The sequence below is a fragment of the Podarcis raffonei genome, chromosome W (genome assembly GCF_027172205.1).
Source record: "Podarcis raffonei isolate rPodRaf1 chromosome W, rPodRaf1.pri, whole genome shotgun sequence".
Taxonomy (NCBI): Eukaryota; Metazoa; Chordata; class Lepidosauria; order Squamata; family Lacertidae; genus Podarcis; species Podarcis raffonei.
Genome location: NC_070620.1, coordinates 23,394,598 through 23,412,419, shown reverse-complemented (window position 1 = coordinate 23,412,419; position 17,822 = coordinate 23,394,598). Strand labels below are relative to the sequence as shown.

The 17,822-nt window shown below is 49.4% G+C and overlaps 1 protein-coding gene across 1 annotated transcript in view; it reads left to right on the top strand.

Moving 5' to 3' along the window:
- LOC128406088 (U3 small nucleolar RNA-associated protein 14 homolog A-like) overlaps nucleotides 1-17,822 on the top strand; it is a 49,155-nt gene that overhangs the window by 13,220 nt on the left and 18,113 nt on the right. The window contains exons 4-10 of the mRNA XM_053373131.1: nucleotides 937-1,079; nucleotides 2,288-2,443; nucleotides 11,716-11,835; nucleotides 11,957-12,051; nucleotides 13,196-13,319; nucleotides 13,862-13,939; nucleotides 15,114-15,411. Coding sequence (XP_053229106.1) covers nucleotides 937-1,079; nucleotides 2,288-2,443; nucleotides 11,716-11,835; nucleotides 11,957-12,051; nucleotides 13,196-13,319; nucleotides 13,862-13,939; nucleotides 15,114-15,411 — 1,014 coding nt within the window. The remainder of the gene's footprint in view (nucleotides 1-936; nucleotides 1,080-2,287; nucleotides 2,444-11,715; nucleotides 11,836-11,956; nucleotides 12,052-13,195; nucleotides 13,320-13,861; nucleotides 13,940-15,113; nucleotides 15,412-17,822) is intronic.

Below are 17,822 nucleotides of genomic sequence, written 5' to 3'. Positions count from 1 at the left end.
AGCATGGGAGTAATTATGGAGAAAGAACTAGAAATTTACAGCCTGTGATGTATTGAGGGAAAATCTAATCAAGATGTTTTATAGATGGTACTTAACACTTACCAAAATAGCTAAAATGTACAGTGGTACCTCGGGTTACATACGCTTCAGGTTACAGACTCCGCTAACCCAGAAATAGTACCTCGGGTTAAGAACTTTGCTTCAGGATGAGAACAGAAATCGTGCGCAGCGCTCCCTCTAGCTGTTCTAGCTTCGCGTGAAGCCTCCGCAGGGCATGGGGAGCGTTCATCCCGCTGCCCTGCGGAGGCTTTGAGCGGCTATCCGCAGCTTTTGCGGGAGGTGGGGAAAGGGACAGAGCTGGCAGCTCTGTCCCTTCCCCTACCTCCCGCAAAAGCCAGGGATAGCCGTGCTCCCTTTAAAGAGCGCTCGGCTCTTGCGGGAGGTGGGGGAAGTGACAGAAGTGTCACTTCTCCCACAAAAGCCAGGGATAGCCGCGCTCCCTTTAAAGAGCCACGCGGAGTGTGTGTGCGGCTCTTGGGGAAAAGCCTGCAAGCGCCGCACACACGCTCCATGCGGCTCATGAAAGGGAGTGCTGAGCAGAGCCTGGGATGCATACAGGCTCTGCTCAGCGCTCCCTTTACAGAATAATTTTTTTTCTTGCATTCCCCCTCTAAAAACTAGGTGCGCCTTATGGTCAGGTGCGTCTTATGGAGCGAAAAATACGGTAAATAAGGAGGCCAGATACAGTACAGGAAAAAGGAAGTCTTTTATTTGGTTGTTTGTATTGTTTTATGTTATGTTTATTGTATTTCTGGGGTGGGGTGGGGGGTTTATGTTATGTTGTAAGTAAAATTTCCAATAAAAAGTTTTTTAGAAAAAGACAATGCACCCAGATCTGGCCTATCATTCAGTGTTACCATGTGTTGTGCATTGCAGGTGCTAGAGAAAAAGTTCTCCTCTCAGAACTGTTGCAATCAGCTTCCAGCTCACCAGCTCTGGGTTCCATTCAAAAGCAGCTGAAGAAAGCCCAGCACAAAAAAACCATCCAGCTCCCACTGAGCAAGGAGGAGAATGAGCGGGTGATTTCAGTGGGCTGTTTTGGGGGCAGCTGTGCTTGGGGTGGTGGCAGGGAGGAAGATGTTGGCATTGGAGGTAGAAATGTGAAGGAAAGGACACTGGAGGGAGAAACCAAAAGGAGAGGAACAGAGGAAAAGTGTATGTGTGTTGGCACAAGTAGGATAGACTGGCAAATGTACCTTTTCCTGTGGTACAGGTGATTCTCAACTTACACGGTTACGTTCCGCGGTCACAGCATAAAGCCAAAATCACATATAGTCACAGCACGTTGGGTACAGTGATGAGTGGGATTTCCATTTTCCCCCAGATGCACCCTGCCTCTTTCAAATTTTTACAAAATTTGTTCGCCAAGCACGTGAAGCTGAGTGCACGCAGGTTCAATGTGTGTATGTTGCGAGTTACCTGTACATCTCTTAATTTTTGTTGTCAAATTCATTTTCTCAAGGTTTGCTCCTAGGCTTATCCTTTTAAAAAAATAAATAAAGGGTCCTATAAATTAATGAGGAATAGGTCCATCAGGGGTTATCGGCTGTAACAGAACAATTCAGAGGCAGTATGCTAGACGGAGCATAAACAGGAAAAAGCCATCAACATTGTCCTATGCTGTTGAACGTGGAATGTAGAACTAAATGTTTTTGTCTTGTGTGATAAAGCAAGGTATTTTTTCTGCCTTGTGAAGAGGAGGGGTTCATGGACATGAATTTAACTTGGGTGTGCTGTGTTAATGGTTTCAAATCAAATAGATGGAGCAGAATTGATACCTGGCTACATTGCCAGCTGTCTCTAAAGTATTGAGATTCCAGCAATGGGATTGCATCATATCCTGGGTGAAGTAATGCCTTCCTAAAGATTTTATACTGAGGCTTATGGACATCTTTATAGTGGGTGCTCTAAAATATGCCTCTGGGAAAGCTCACTGTAGCTGGTCCACCATATATATATTTATACATATCCATACATGCATATATATGTATTTCTCTCTCTCTCTCTCTCTCTCTCTCTCTCTCTCTCTCTCTCTCTGTGTGTGTGTGTGTGTGTGTGTGTATATGTTTCAGACTAGTCAGAGCCAACAGAGGGTCACACTTTTATAGTATGTTCTGCCAGAAGTGGGTTCTGGCTTGACAACTCCCACGTCTCCTTAAAGAAATACCTTTGTGTCACTGGGATCTTCCTGCTGAAGGTTGTGCTTGCCTTATCTGTCTTCCTGCAGGTGGTGAGGGAAGCTGCCTACACTCAGACATCTCAAGCCCTGGCTAAGTGGCATCCAGTGGTGCAGCAAAACAGACGTGCTGAGCAGCTAGTCTTCCCATTGCAACAAGAGAGTGTGAATGTCACGGCCATTGAAGAAGTGATAAATGGATGGCAGGTGGGTGTTGGTTGACCTCAGCAAGAAGTGAGAATTAGGCTTGAGCTGGACCCAGCTGTTGCACAGTGCTCTTGCCTCATGTTCAAGCCAAGCTATGCCCCTAGGAGTGTAGGAAGCTGCTCTTCTACTGTGTCCCATCTAACTTAATATTTTCTGCATTGACTGCCAGCAGCTCTCCAGGGTTTCAGGCACAGTTCTCTCCCAGCCCTACCTGGAGGTGTGTGGGTGTGCCAATCATCTACTGTGGCTTTTGTAGCTTGTGGTCTGGTAGACGGAATTCTGACTTAGCTATTCAACTTCTTAGCTCTGATCTCCTATTTGAGCAGAACTTACCAAGTGGCTGCATATAAGTGACCCTCTCTATCTCAGTTCCTCATCTGAAAAAAAAGAAAAAAGGAAGATTAATACTGTCAGGGAATCAGGAGCAGGAGCACTGGGGAGAGAGGATTGGGAGAGCGAAGGGGAAGAATCTGAGGGCAGCGTAGGGGAGTATGACAGTGGCCCGAGAGATTCCATGAGCTTCTCCAGCGAATCAGAAGATTCCCAGAAGGGGGCGCCAATGGTCAGGGCAAGGGGGGTCCCAGGGGGGACGCACCAGAAACAAGGAGCCAGAGGGGAACCCCAAAGCAGCAGTGGAGGATCGGGACCAGTTTCCCCACCAGAGCATAGTGGGGGGGAGGAGTCACATGTGTCAGGGCCAGCGTCTCCTCCAGAGAGGGAGTCAGGGCTGACCACGCCTCCATCGGAGAGTGGGGGAACGGAAGGGAGGTCAGTTGCAGCTAGCCCCCCCGAAGGGGGAAGCAGTGGCAGCAGCAGTGAAACGGTCAGGAGGAAAGCTGCTGGCTGGGCGCGCGCGCCAAGTTCAAATGTGCAGGCGCGCGGAACAGCAGGAGACCCGGATGGGGAACTAGCTCCTAAAGCCCGCCGGAGGGAGGGAGAAGGCTCAGGGGAATCAGCGGGAGAAGAGGCTAGAAAGGGCGGAACCCCGGCGGGCAGGCGGACCCAGAGGAGGAAGGAGCAGCGGAGAAGGTGGAGCAAGGCTAGGATCTTAAATTGGTGTCAGGGGGGAGGAGACTCAGACGGAGCATCAGTGGTCTGACACTTTAGACGTGGGGCTGCGCGCTGCGGCTCTGGAAGTGAAACTGAACTTCAATAAAGACTTTTATACTTAACAACGAAGCAGCGTTGGTCCTTTGTGAGCTGGGACCTATGGTAGCCCTGACAGTATGCTCCGTCTCCTATAAAAACCTCGCAGCGTGAGTTGGTGCAGCGAGGGGCAAGACTTGGTGTTTTGCGAGCTCACGAAGATAGGCAAAGATGACTACAGAGAGCCAGGTGAAAGAACTGCAAGAAGCAGTCACGACGCTTTACGCAGAAGTAGCAGCATCCAGGAAAAGAGAAGAAGAAGCAGTAGCGCTCTGCCGGGATCTGCAGGCCAGGTGGGACCGTTGGGGGAAAGAGGGGCTGCCAGGACCCAAACCGGAGGGAGTTGGCCTCGGGAAGAGGGGGGGCAGCCTAGTAGCCCACTTTGATGGGAACCTGCAGCAATACCCTAACTTCAGAGCTGACGTGGTTTACGCGCTCAATTTGCTTCGGAAAGACTTTAGAGATGAGGAAGAGAAGGTGGGCTTCATAATCACTCATTTGCATGGGGAAGCAAAAGCGTGGCTGCGGAATTTGTGGCGCGAAAAAGACCCCGCCCTCAAAGATTCCGATGCATTTATCAAAGCTATGGACGCTTGCTTTAAATCTACGGTAGATGTAGATATTGCTCGGAGGGAAATGCATGGACTACAGCAAGGGAAAGCGACGGTGAGGCAATATCACTCGCGCTTTTTTGCCTTACTGAACGTGCTGGGCTGGGAGAAGGACTCTATTGCTGTCAGAGACCTGTTCTGGGAGGGGCTAAGTGGAGAGGTGAAAGATGAGCTGGCAAGAGGGGAACGGCCCCAAAGTACCCAAGAAGTTGCCCAAAGAGCGTTGGCGATTGGTGTGCGCCTGGAAGGACGCCCTTGGAGCAGGGAGGAAGGACGTAAGGCAAGCACCCCAGCCAGGACAACCCCTTTCTTTCCCAGAGAGGCGGGGCGGGCGCTGTCCATGCCTCCTTTGGGAAGGGGAGAAGAGCCGATGGAGATTGGTGGTGCCAGGGCTCAGACTGCCAGCAGAGCCCAAACACCGGGAGCAGTCAAGGGGAAGGCTCCTAGAGGGACCAGGAAGTGTTACATCTGCGACAGTGCACAGCACATGGCCAAAGAGTGTCCCCAGAGGCTCCAGAAGCACACTGCAGCCTCAGCAACAGTAAAGGGAACAGGTGAGCAGCCGAAACAGCTGCAGGGGGAAGAAGAAGCCTGGTTGGAAACAGAGCCACTGGGGCCCAACCAGGCAAGTCAGTGAAGCAGTCCCCAGAGATTTTACAGCCCACAGACCCCCTCCCACCCAAACCAGTGGTGCAACTCACCGCATCGCTCCAGTTGCCCAATGGGCACACCATGCAAGTACCAATAACCATTGACTCTGGGAGCAACGCAGACTTTATGGGAGTGGACTTTATCAAGCAACATCGCATAGCACTCATGCCAGCCACGATGCCCCTAAACGTCGTCACGGTCGATGGCAGGAAGCTACTGGGAGGAGAGGTGGTACAGCAAACACCACCGATGGTGATGCAAATTGGAAACCACCGCGAAGTCATCAGCTTCAACGTCACCCACCTGTCGGACACGCCCATAGTGTTGGGTATGAGTTGGCTGGATAGGCACAGCCCGGCATTAGCATGGTACCAGCGGCAGTTGACCTTCTGCTCCTCCTACTGCGCAGAACACTGCATCCAGACCCGCCAGGAGGAGGAGGGGCAAGAGGATGAACCGCAGCTACACCTAGGCATGGTGCAAGCGGTACCCAACAAGTACAAGGAGTTTTTGGAGGTCTTCTGCGAGAGGGAAGCGGATAAGCTGCCTCCCCACAGGCCTTACGACTGCAAGATTGACCTCCTGCCGGGAGCGACGCTGCCGACTGGGAAACTGTATTCCATGTCTGAAGATGAACTGCAAGAACTCAGGGAGTTCATAGATCACAACTTGAAGCGGGGGTTCATCCAAGAATCTAAAGCAGTGGGGGGCAGTCCCGTGTTTTTCGTGAAGAAGAAGGACACGCCCCAACGGAGACTCATAGTTGATTATAGGACCATAAATTCCAAAACAAAGCCCGCAGCATTCCCCATGCCCAAGATCGACGACCTGCTCGCGACGGTGAGGAAGGGACGGATCTTCACCAAGTTGGATCTACGAGGGGCGTACAACCTTATACGCATGCGGGAGGGCGATGAGTGGAAGACAGCCATGTTTACACCTTTAGGCACCTATGAATATCGCATAATGCCTTTTGGTCTGCAAAATGGCTCCCATACCTTCCAAGCTTTCATGCATCACGTGTTAGCGGGACTCCTCTACAAGAAGTGCGTCTGCTTCCTGGACGACATCCTGATCTTCTCGGAATCGCAGGAGGCTCACGAGAGGGACGTCAAGGAGGTCCTGCAGAGGCTACGGGAGCACAGACTTTACGCCAAATTAGAGAAGTGCCAGTTCGACATGACGGAGGTGGATTTTCTGGGCTACAAGCTGTCCGACAAGGGACTCGCCATGGACAGCGCCAAGGTCCGCGCAGTGTTGGACTGGAAGAGCCCGCGCAATCGGAAGGAGGTCCAGAGGTTCGTCGGCTTCGCCAACTTTTATCGCAAGTTCATCAAAGGGTTCGCGAAGGAGACGGCGGCCATCACGGACACCCTCAGCTCCAAGAAGAAGAAGTTCACCTGGACGGACCAGGCGGAGCAGTCCTTTCGGAGACTCAAGCGTCTCTTCGCGTCCGAAGAACAGCTGCTACATGTAAACCCCAGCAGACCAATGAGGGTTGAGACGGACGCCTCAGACAGAGCGGTGGGGGCCGTCCTGTTGCAGCAAGATCCGCAAGGGGAATGGAGGCCGTGCGCATTCTACTCCAGGAAACTCAGCAAGGCGGAACAGAACTACACCATCTGGGACAGGGAGTTGCTGGCCATTCATGCAGCTTTCAAGGCGTGGCGGCACTTCCTCGTTGGAGCCAGACACACAGTGCAAGTCCGCACGGACCATAAGAACCTGGAGTACTGGCGCACGGCGCGGTTCCTGAACCAGAGACACATCCGCTGGGCGGAGTTCTTTGCGGATTTCGATTTCCGGATAGAATACATCCCGGGAGACAACAACGTCATGGCGGATGCACTATCCAGGAAGCCGCAGTATCTCGAGGAAGCGGCGCCGGTGGCGGCCAAGCACATTTTCGCACCGAAAGCGTGGGCGTGCGCTTCAGCTGCCGTGGACCTGGACGCGGTGCGTCGAGCGCTGCAGACGGATTCGTTCGCACAATCCAAGATGGAGGAGGTGCGAAAAGGCACAGCGAAGGACGACGAGTTCCAGATACGAGACGGACTGCTCATCCGCAAAGGGGCTCTCTACGTGCCCGGAGACGACCTCCACGCGAAAGTCTTGCAGCAGCTACACGACGCGCCCAGCGCTGGGCACTTCGGCAAGGACAAAACGGCGGAATTAGTAACCAGAGACTTTTGGTGGCCCAAGGTGAGGGGAGAAGTCGCGGATTACGTCTCCAGGTGTGACACCTGCCAAAGGGCCAAGCCAGTACACAGGAAGCCGGCGGGTCTACTAGAACCCCTACAGACGCCGCTCGAACCGTGGGAGAGAGTGGCCCTGGACTTTGTCACAGATCTGCCCAGCTCGCGAGGCAAAACAGCGGTGCTCGTGGTCGTAGACATGTTCACCAAGATGGCGCACTTTATTCCGTGCGCGAAGGTGGCCACAGCGGAACAGACCGCCAAGCTGTTCATAGACCACGTGTTCAAAGCTCACGGCTTGCCGCGGTCCATTCTGTCCGACCGGGGTCGCCAATTCGTCTCGAGCTTCTGGCAGAAGCTGCTGGGCATCCTGAACGTCAAGATCAACTTAGCGTCGGCACGACACCCGCAGACCAACGGACAAGCGGAGAGGGTCAACGCCATCATGCAGCAGTACCTGCGATGCTACGCCAATCAACAACCCTCGACCTGGGTGGACTACCTACCGCTGGCCGAGTTTGCCTACAACAACACGAAGCACGGGTCTACGGGAGTGACACCGTTCTTCGCCAATAATGGGCGGCATCCCAGAACTTTCCCGGGGTTAGAGACGAAGGGGGGGGGAGCCAAGGGGAGCAGAGCACTTAGCAGCAGAGTTACAGGAGGTCCACGAGCAACTCCGAAGGCAATTGGAACTGGCGAAACACGCCTACAAAATGCAGGCAGACAAGCACAGGAGGGTCGGGGAGGACATCCAGGTGGGGGACTGGGTCTGGTTAGCAGCCCAGGCAGTGCCGGCCAGGACGCTAGCTAAGAGGAAGCTCAAGCACAAGCAGCTGGGACCTTACCAGGTCGCGGCACAAATCAATCCAGTGGCCTTCCGGTTGACACTCCCGGAGGGCTCCAGAATGCACCCAGTCTTTCATAGGTCAGTGCTCACACCCTACAGGGAACCCCACAGGTTTCAGGCGACAGGGAACGCGCCAGACACACTTAGTGAATCTCCGAAGAGGGAGGGGTCACGGAGGGCGACGCCACTCAACGAGGTCACGGAGATTTTGGACTCGAGGTGGGGGGAAGAGGGGGTGGAATACCTCCTCGCCAGGGAAGGTACCCCAGCCAGTGCCAACAGGTGGGTACCGTGCTATGCCGTGGAGGAGCACTATCTTAAAGACGAGTTCCATGCACTCTTCCCACACAGACCTATGCCGGCAGAGTTTTTCGACGACTGGCTCTTCACACCCACACTGTCAGCCAGTACGTTCCAGGGTTTTTCATCAGCTGAAGAGATGACGCCGGACACTAGCTCCTCGGAGGGGTCTCTCTCGGGGTTTGCCACAGACCGCTCCTATTGGTGGGACACTCAACCGGAGGTGGGGTGGCACAGGGAGCTGCTGCGGGGACCTTTGCAAGCAGTCTCACCAGAGGTACCCGGGGGAGGGGAGGACATGGACGTGTTGGGGGAGGATCCTGGATTCGAGCACATCAGCAGAGAGATGGAAGCAGAGGAAATTGACGTCGACGAGCCCGTTGCGGTTGGGCCGGATCCAGTGGACTGGCTACACACCAGGGGGGAAGAATGGTATCCCGCACTCACACCCACAGGACTGGAGCACCCGGAACCCACACCCGAAGAGGGGGAGGGGGGAAGGGGGGGCTTCGAGGGGGGGATGGATGTCAGGGAATCAGGAGCAGGAGCACTGGGGAGAGAGGATTGGGAGAGCGAAGGGGAAGAATCTGAGGGCAGCGTAGGGGAGTATGACAGTGGCCCGAGAGATTCCATGAGCTTCTCCAGCGAATCAGAAGATTCCCAGAAGGGGGCACCAATGGTCAGGGCAAGGGGGGTCCCAGGGGGGACGCACCAGAAACAAGGAGCCAGAGGGGAACCCCAAAGCAGCAGTGGAGGATCGGGACCAGTTTCCCCACCAGAGCATAGTGGGGGGGAGGAGTCACATGTGTCAGGGCCAGCGTCTCCTCCAGAGAGGGAGTCAGGGCTGACCACGCCTCCATCGGAGAGTGGGGGAACGGAAGGGAGGTCAGTTGCAGCTAGCCCCCCCGAAGGGGGAAGCAGTGGCAGCAGCAGTGAAACGGTCAGGAGGAAAGCTGCTGGCTGGGCGCGCGCGCCAAGTTCAAATGTGCAGGCGCGCGGAACAGCAGGAGACCCGGATGGGGAACCAGCTCCTAAAGCCCGCCGGAGGGAGGGAGAAGGCTCAGGGGAATCAGCGGGAGAAGAGGCTAGAAAGGGCGGAACCCCGGCGGGCAGGCGGACCCAGAGGAGGAAGGAGCAGCGGAGAAGGTGGAGCAAGGCTAGGATCTTAAATTGGTGTCAGGGGGGAGGAGACTCAGACGGAGCATCAGTGGTCTGACACTTTAGACGTGGGGCTGCGCGCTGCGGCTCTGGAAGTGAAACTGAACTTCAATAAAGACTTTTATACTTAACAACGAAGCAGCGTTGGTCCTTTGTGAGCTGGGACCTAGGGTAGCCCTGACAAATACCATATAAGTTGTTAGGCAATCCAATGTTACTATGCAGTTACATACCCATTCAAAAACAAAGGAAACCCCAAAACCATATAACTTCTAGCATAAAATTTAATATGGTTCATACGTGTATATGAAACAGGGAAAAGAAAAACAGCCCAAACAACACTTAACTGTCAGAATATTTTCATGAAGGTTTTGTTGTGGGAAATGAATATCTATGAACTGTTTCTGTTATTGTTTTATTCATATTAGCCAATTAGCAAGCTAAATAACACTCAAAAGACCTTCCTGGATATTTTAGTCAGACAGGAATAAATCTGCTTTGCTCATCTCTTTAAAAAATACAAAAATAATACCTATTAGGATTTCTATCGCTCCATCCCCACGGAGGGCAGAATTGTTCATTGTAAGAAAACCCCAATAGGCAGTTAAAGCAATTAAATTTGGACCTAGAGAAGATGAACCAATATTTGGGAACAGTCACATTATCCATATATTTGGAACAACCTTTGAAGCAGTCAGTGGACAAATCAAGATAAATTGGGGAGCAGGTTTTATAAGCAGCAGTCATTGAGAAATTTGCATCAATATCTTTAACCTGAAGTTTAAGAATACATTTTGCCCAGTAGTGGTACTGAGTAGGAAAAAAATCAACAAAAGTCTGATAACTGTAATTTATTGATACAGGCTTTGGAATTTTCTTCTTCTTTTTTTTTGTTGCTAGAAATAATATATGGCAATTATGTGGTAACGCTCTCTTATATGGGTTATCCAGTTCCAGCTGATCTTTATCCATACCTCTGAGTTACTTTTAAAATACAGCTGAAGAAAAATCTAGAGAATTTAGCCACAGGTGCATTTTTCTGGAAGAAAAGTACCCTTCTGAAAGTTTTATAAGTGTTTACATTTTACTTAAGATGATGTGGCACTTTGAAAACTGGAAAGTGCAACAGAAAAGGAAAAGGTAGCAACCAACCACTTCCCTCTGTTTCTGTGCCCATTCACACTCTGTTGCTTTAACTGCTCTTCCTGCCTCTATCATGCTATTTGGTCTCCATGAGCCTGTTCTTTTATACAGCTTTGCCATTTCAGCCAAGGCAGCCCTCCCTCTCAACATGTTTGGAGAGCACTCATTCTTAAAACTTCCTGTCTGTATTGGAACTAAAACCTATCCTTACTAAAGACTCTGAAAGGTGTGGAATTCTCCCTCTCTTGAAAGGAGGGTCCTGTAGAAATTATTCATGAATTGTTCTTCAGTAGGGGTGCAGTATAAGTGTAACAAATGAATAATAATAATACATTTTATCTATCTATCTATCTATCTATCTATCTATCTATCTATCTATTTATCTGTCTATCTATCTATCTCGCTATCTCGCTATCTAGCTATCTGCCTGCTATGGTTTTTGCTCAGCCAATAACTAACATTCTCTTGGTACGATAAAAGCAGTGAAACAATAAAATAGGAAATAAGTTCTAAAAAGTAGTATTACAACAGTATGCATAGGGACAGAGAAAAGCTAAAACCATAACAACAGCATCTAATCACAAACTAAAACATTTCAGGGGTAAAATAAACAGAGTTTGAATGCCTGGGGGGGTGTTCCTCCCTTTTAAAGGCTTTGCCTGGTTCTAAAACAACATTAGAGTTCAAGCAATCCTCTCTTGTGGAGGGTCTCATGCAAGTCGGGGCCACTGCAGAGAAGGCCCTTTTACCTGGTGGTCTTCTCACCATAAGTTTGCTGGCATAGGTTTTGCAGGAAAGGCCCTCCAATGATAATCTCAGGGCACTTGTGGGTACACAGTGAGATGAAGCAGTCCTTCAGATACTGCAGCCCTAACCCATGAAGGGCTTGAAATGTCAAAACCAGTCGAGCCTTGGAACTAACTTGGAGCCAGTGAATATGGGAAAGCACCTGTGTAACATGCTCATAACTTCGTTAGTTCCTATGTTGCCTCAAGTTTCCAGATAGTCTCCAGAGGCAGCAATGACAAGCATAGTCTGCGAAGGAGAGGTAGCATCCCTTCACCTAAAATCAGACTGGCAAATAAAGTGTTGTGAGGTCGGGGGGGTGGGGTCCCCTGTTTTGTTAGTGACCTTTTGCAACCTTGTTGGACTAGTCTTTAGAGTAAGCTGAAACTTACCTCTCTGTGTCCATCCTTCCCTCTTCTCACACGCTCTAAGGCACAAACACCCCTGGAGCAAGAAATCTTTAATATTCTACACAAAGGAAAGCAGCCAGTGAAGGACCCACTCCTGACGCCACAGGAGAAGTCCTCACTGCAGGCCATGAGTCTGGAGGAGGTGAGTCTAGATCTAGCTGTTTCTTTCCCATTCTCCATCTCTCCCTCCCTCCTGGATCCCACACTGCCTTGCTCTGTAAGCTTTTACAGTCAGCCCTTCTCTCCGTTTTTGCGCATTTCAGGCACAGTTGCGACGTATGCAGCACCAGAGGGCTCGAGTCCTGCAGTCCTACTACAAGGCTAAGGCACAACGTCAGCGGAAGATCAAGAGCAAAAGGTAAGCAGTTGTTGTAGAGCAGCAGCTGGGAACCTACAGTCCCATTAGTTCTGATAGCCGACCACAAAACTTTCCCCCAACCCCCCACAAGCACAGTTACCTGCTCCATACTTGATATTAAATTTTACATTGGGTAAAGACATGGCTGTGGAAGAACAATTGGGAAGCTGCATAGTATGCTCCCAGTTGTTCCTGTTCCAATAAAGGCTTGCTGTTAGTGCTGATCAGATGTTTGGTCACGACAGCAAGGCTTGCAGGGATTGGTTGCACTACAGAGTTCTTGAAGAACTCCTTAGTTCAACTGATCCTTGCCCAAAGCAGGCATTGCTGTATGTGCTGATCAGCTGACTTAAGTTGGAGAAAATTTGTGAACAGCCATCCAACCCACCTTCACCCTTTTAAGTTGGCTGCCGAAAAGAAATGAGGGTAGGTGGAAAAAGTCCTCTTCTCACTTTTGTGGATGAGCCCTGTTCAGTTCCTGCATAGTTCCTTGCAGCCCAGAAAGGACTAGGCATCTTGCTACACTGGGCTCCTTTGGGAGGGAAGGGCAAGACATAAATGGAATTTTAAAAAAAATTAAATAATAAATAACAGGTATGGGCTCTGTCTGTTTATTTTTTACACTTTTCTTCCAATGATCTCTCGAGAAGATGGTGTACATTGCTCTCCCTCTCTCAATGTCCCCATGCCCATTTTATCTTTATCCTGTGAGGTGGGTAAGGCAGAGACAGTGACTCAGTCAGGGTAACCTATTGAGCTAGACAGCTAGCAGGGGTTTGAAACTGAGACTTTCTGGCATTAGGCTGATACTCCAAACAAGGGGTGGGGAACTAGTAGTCCTCAATAAGTTGTTGGATTCCAACCCCTATCATCCCTGGCCATTGGTTGTACTGGCTGAAGTTGAGGGGAGGGCAGCAACATTTAGAGTCACAGTTTTCTTGTCCCATCTCTAACCGCTTCACTGACTCTGCTGCAGGCTCTGGCCCTCCAGATGTTGCTGAACTACAGTTCCCATCAGCCTCAACAAGCATTGCCAATGGCCAGGGCAAACAGCTCTATTTCAGTGATGTCAGTTAGCTGCGTGTCCTTTCCCTCTGGCCTGGCTGTTCAAACCTCTGACATTGCTATCTTCCTCTTCCTGAAGGTATCACAGAATGCTTAGGAAGATCAGGAAACGCAAGGTGCTGAAAGAATTCGAAATGTTGCGGAAAAGTAACCCTGAGGCAGCTCTAGAAGAGCTAGCTAAAATTGAGAAAGTGCGTATTGAGGTGGGTGCAGCCCTCTTCCTGTGGTACTGTCACTGGGCTGCCAGGGAACGCCCCGGAACTGAGGGAGGGGGAGAAACAGGAGCCTGTAGAAGACACAGGAGAAGCAGAGGAGGAAAAGCAAGGGGGAGGGCCTCAAGCGGCGAGAATGCTCTCTGATGCTGAAGAGCAGCAACACCACTCTACCAGTTCAGGGACAGAGGGAGAGGCGGTGCCCATTCTTTCAGCACAGGACAGGAGGGGGTTAAAGCATAGGGAACAGAGGTGGCACTTGGGACTTCCCAGGCTCCTCTGCTGGAAGAGGAGCCGAAAGCCCCCACTTCCTGGATCTGCTACCGAGGACTCGGACGCATGAAGCATGTTCTGTACCTTGTAAATACTATGTGAATAAAGACTGTAAATATATCTCTGAGTGAGCAGAGGTATTCCTTGCCAAAGGCTTCTAAAACCATCACAGGTACCGAGATGAGGCCCCTCTGCCTAGTGGAGGGCGCTCTCTTACTGTACTCCATCATAGTGACATTTTGCCTTACTTCTCTGTGCAGGAGAGGATGAGCCTGAAACACCAGAACAAGGGCAAGTTGGCCAAATCTACAGTCCTCATGGCAAAGTACAACCTAGAGGTAAGAGATGTGTGGAGGGAGGAGGCTTTATCAGCCAAACCCCACTCTTAACATGTAATTAAACCAAGGCAGGTGCTTGAGAGATTTGATCACGCTGAAATGTAGCTTCCAGAAAAGGGTTGGCTGAAAATATCAGGCTATTCCCATAGAAGTGCTTTTTAGAGCACCTTTAACAACATTTGCAAGTGGGTGATAAAAGACATTTCTTTTGTCCGCTTGCCTTCCTGCCATTGGGTTGATTTACATCCAAAGCCAAAAACAGATGGCAAATCATTTTCTGGCCAGTTGCAATTCATACCCTTTCTCCTGGGATATTGACTTTCTCTGGAGAGTATTGTTTAAAATTCTTACTCGGGAGGGGGAGGAAATAGTAGTGAATTATTGTAAGTTGGGCTGTTAAACATTTTACTTGCTTCCTGGGGGGTTATTAGAGGGGTGTATGCTTTGCTGGTCCTCTTGTGGCTGAAAATACGGGATACTGTAAGTCAGGGGAGGGCCAATGATAGATCTACAATCTACTGGTAGATTGTTGGACAATTTGCAGTAGATCAGCAAGCGTTTCTGACTTCTGATTGTTTAACAACAGCTATGTCAAAAAGAATCCTCCAGCACCAGATTGTTCAAGCTCTTATCTGAAGTAATACAGAAACAGGTTTGTCTAGGCAAACCATCCCAGTATCTATGTTGGCTTTTGGGTTGCAGCAGATAACTGTCTCCTCCCCCTAAGCCTCCATTTTGCATATGGCGACACCTTCAAAGGTAGAGTTGTCATATTTCAAAAAGTGAAAATCCGGACACAAAAGTTGTTGAGATTTTGGGCGGTTGTTTTTTTGCCAGAGTTGTTGAACTGTGTATGTATGTGTATGTGTGTGACAGACTTTTTAAAGCTATTTTATGGAAAATAGGCAAAAACGACACTGCTGACATGAGTTACCATATGTCCAGATTTTTCTGGACATGTTGCCGATTTCCACCTGGACACAGCTTCCAACTGCAGTATTCCAGATATGTCCAGGAAATTCCAGATGTATGGCAACCCTATTCAAAGGCTCTACTCTTTGCACCTGGCTTTGGGGGTTGGATGGACCTGGGGTGGTTCTAGTGAAGAAGCAATTAATAGATTTTGTAAGCCTAAGGTCTGCAAGTAAAGGCTATTGCCTGCCTGCATTTCTAGGCTAGGCAAGCCATGCAGGAGCAGCTGGCCCAGAACAAAGAACTGACCCAGAAAGTACGCCCAGCATCTGATAGTGAGGAAGGTGGCAACGACACTGATGCAGAGGGGGATCTCGTGCCAAGTGTTGTCAATGAGAGGCCTGCTGGGCTGGATCCAGACAACCCCTGGATGTTAGGATGGCTCCACACGGAGCCCAAGGAGGACCTTCCAGCTGCACCAGAAGACAGTGAAGAGAGTGACGAAGAGAAGGGGCCACCTGCAACCAAGGAGGAAACTTTGCTGCAAGGCTTCGTTGCAGGTCAGCAGGGTCAGGGCCATAAAACAATGCATGGTGTGGGGGAAATGAACAGATAAGGTGCTTTTATTCCTTGTATAATACGAGGGAAGGGTCATCCAGTGAAAATGATAGGCTGAATATTCAGGATATTTTTATTTTTATTATTATTAATTTTCATTTCTCATAACAATTATTCAATATTGTTAGGGAACTGCCATCAGCTCAGAGGCGAGAGGTGGAAGGACAGTTGAGTTACAGGGAGCCTCTGAAGATCAGATCGTGAGAAGCAGCACTTCCTCCGCGGAGGAGGAAAGCCACGCCTCCAGTGGGGAAGGGATGCAGGGCTCAGAGTATGCAAGGGAGAGACACAGCACCGAGCATGAACAAAGGGGGGGGAGGCAGGTCCCCCTCTGCCCACGCCCTCTCTGTGCAGTCAGTTTATGCGCAGAGAGGGGAGGCGTAGGGTGGGGGTCAAAAGACTGCTATGCTGGGGAAAGTTTAAGGACCGCCCACTCCCAGATTCTGCTAGCGACTGAGCAGACATGGAATTGAGACGCTCTGCACTGTAAATGCTTTGCACAGATAATAAAGCCTTGAAAAGACCGGTGGGAGTCTTGCCTGTTTGCTCTCGAGCAACCACGCTGGCATACATAACAAATATCATTTAACATCCGTTTTCTAGTTTTCCCCCTCCCTGTTGACTTCCCCCAACTTCTATTTCTGGTTTGTTACACCAAATGTTACATTCTGTTTATACATAATGTTCTGTTATCACTAATTCTATTTCTTGTTCTCTGTAAATAAAGCTGTGAACGTTTATTTAAATCCTGCCTGTTGTAAAGGGTTCCCATTCTCTTCCAAAGTCACTATTGTCCTTTTCACGCAGTTTGTCCATTAATTTTGCCAGTTCTGCATAGTTCATCAATTTTTCTTGCCATTGTTCTTTAGATGGTATTTCTCCAGTCTTTTTTTTTTTTGTAATCTAAGCATGGATGGTTTTTTTTAACTTTTAATTTATTTAATCATTTTTTCAATACAAACAACAATCGCAAAAGACAAAAAACAAAAACCATAATAACACTAATAATACAATTTGACAATTCAGATTTGAATACACTGATATACCTATGACTGTGGAGAGAATCAGAACTTACAGGGTTAAGAAGTTCTGAGTGACGTCTCACATTCTGAGGCGTGGTTTAGTATACTGAGGGGAGTGTTTTCCTGTGTCTCAGTGTGTTGTTCCGTTACTGGAGGAGAGACGGGCAAAATGAGTGCTCTGTCACCAGGAGAGTTATGAGCTGTTTTTCTACACGAATAAAGACTTTTGGAAGATAAGGAAGGCACCGTGCGTTAAGCCTGATTTATTACACGCACACACACAGCAACTGTTTCTACGCTGCGTACACTCTGCTACAAGTAGCTGTGGGAAGCCCTGGGAGCAGAGCGCTGAGGCGGAAGCGTGTGGGCTCCGGAAAGAAAAGCTACAAATCAAACATTCCATAATGACTACACCTTTTTAACAATATTTTCCCACCTCTCTCTCCTCCCCCTACTTCCCACCACTATCCGCCTTATCGCTTAAATATTCCTTCCAGATTTCTTCATATTTATCCATTTTTAATTTGCTTTGACATGCAATTTGTTCATATGTAGCTAGTCTGTCCATATTTTCAATCCATGTGCTCAATGGAATCTTTTTCCGGCTCTTCCAATTCATCAAAACAAGTTTTTTCACTTCTAATATAGCACGGTACACCCATTTTTTTTACCCCTTGTATTTTCCCACATTTCCGGAATATAATTTAGAATTAAATTTAATTCCACTAAATAACAATTTCTTTTTATTACTCTTGCTATAAATATCCTCAACTCACACCATCGGGCAGTTAATCATCATATGTACTAAGTTCGAATTTTTACTTCCACATCTCCAGCAGTTGTCTGCACTTGTTATTTTCATCTGGTGTAGTTTTGCTGGAGTCCAGTAGACTCTAAATATTATTTTCTGTTGAATAAGTCTTAGTCTTAGATCCATAGAGGCTATTTCTGTTGATTTTATACTTGACTCCCATATATCATTTGTTATCTGTACCCCTAACTCAGGGGTCTGCAACCCGCGGCTCCGGAGCCGCATGTGGCTCTTTTACACCTTTGCTGCGGCTCCGGGGCGGATACTAGCGAGGGGAGGAGATGCATTGTGTGCCCCGACACTCCCCACTGTGGCGGGCGCTGTACTGGCTGTGACGTCGCATGGGGGCGGTGCGTGCGTTAGTCACGCACCGTCCCAACGTCACCTTCCCGCCCGCCCACTACATTGTAAGGAGCATGTACACTGGTCACTGTTTTGAAGGGGAGTGAAGAACACACACACAAAAAAAGGTAACTTGTTAATTTAACGTTTATTTCTATGAGGAGGAGTAATTCTGAGG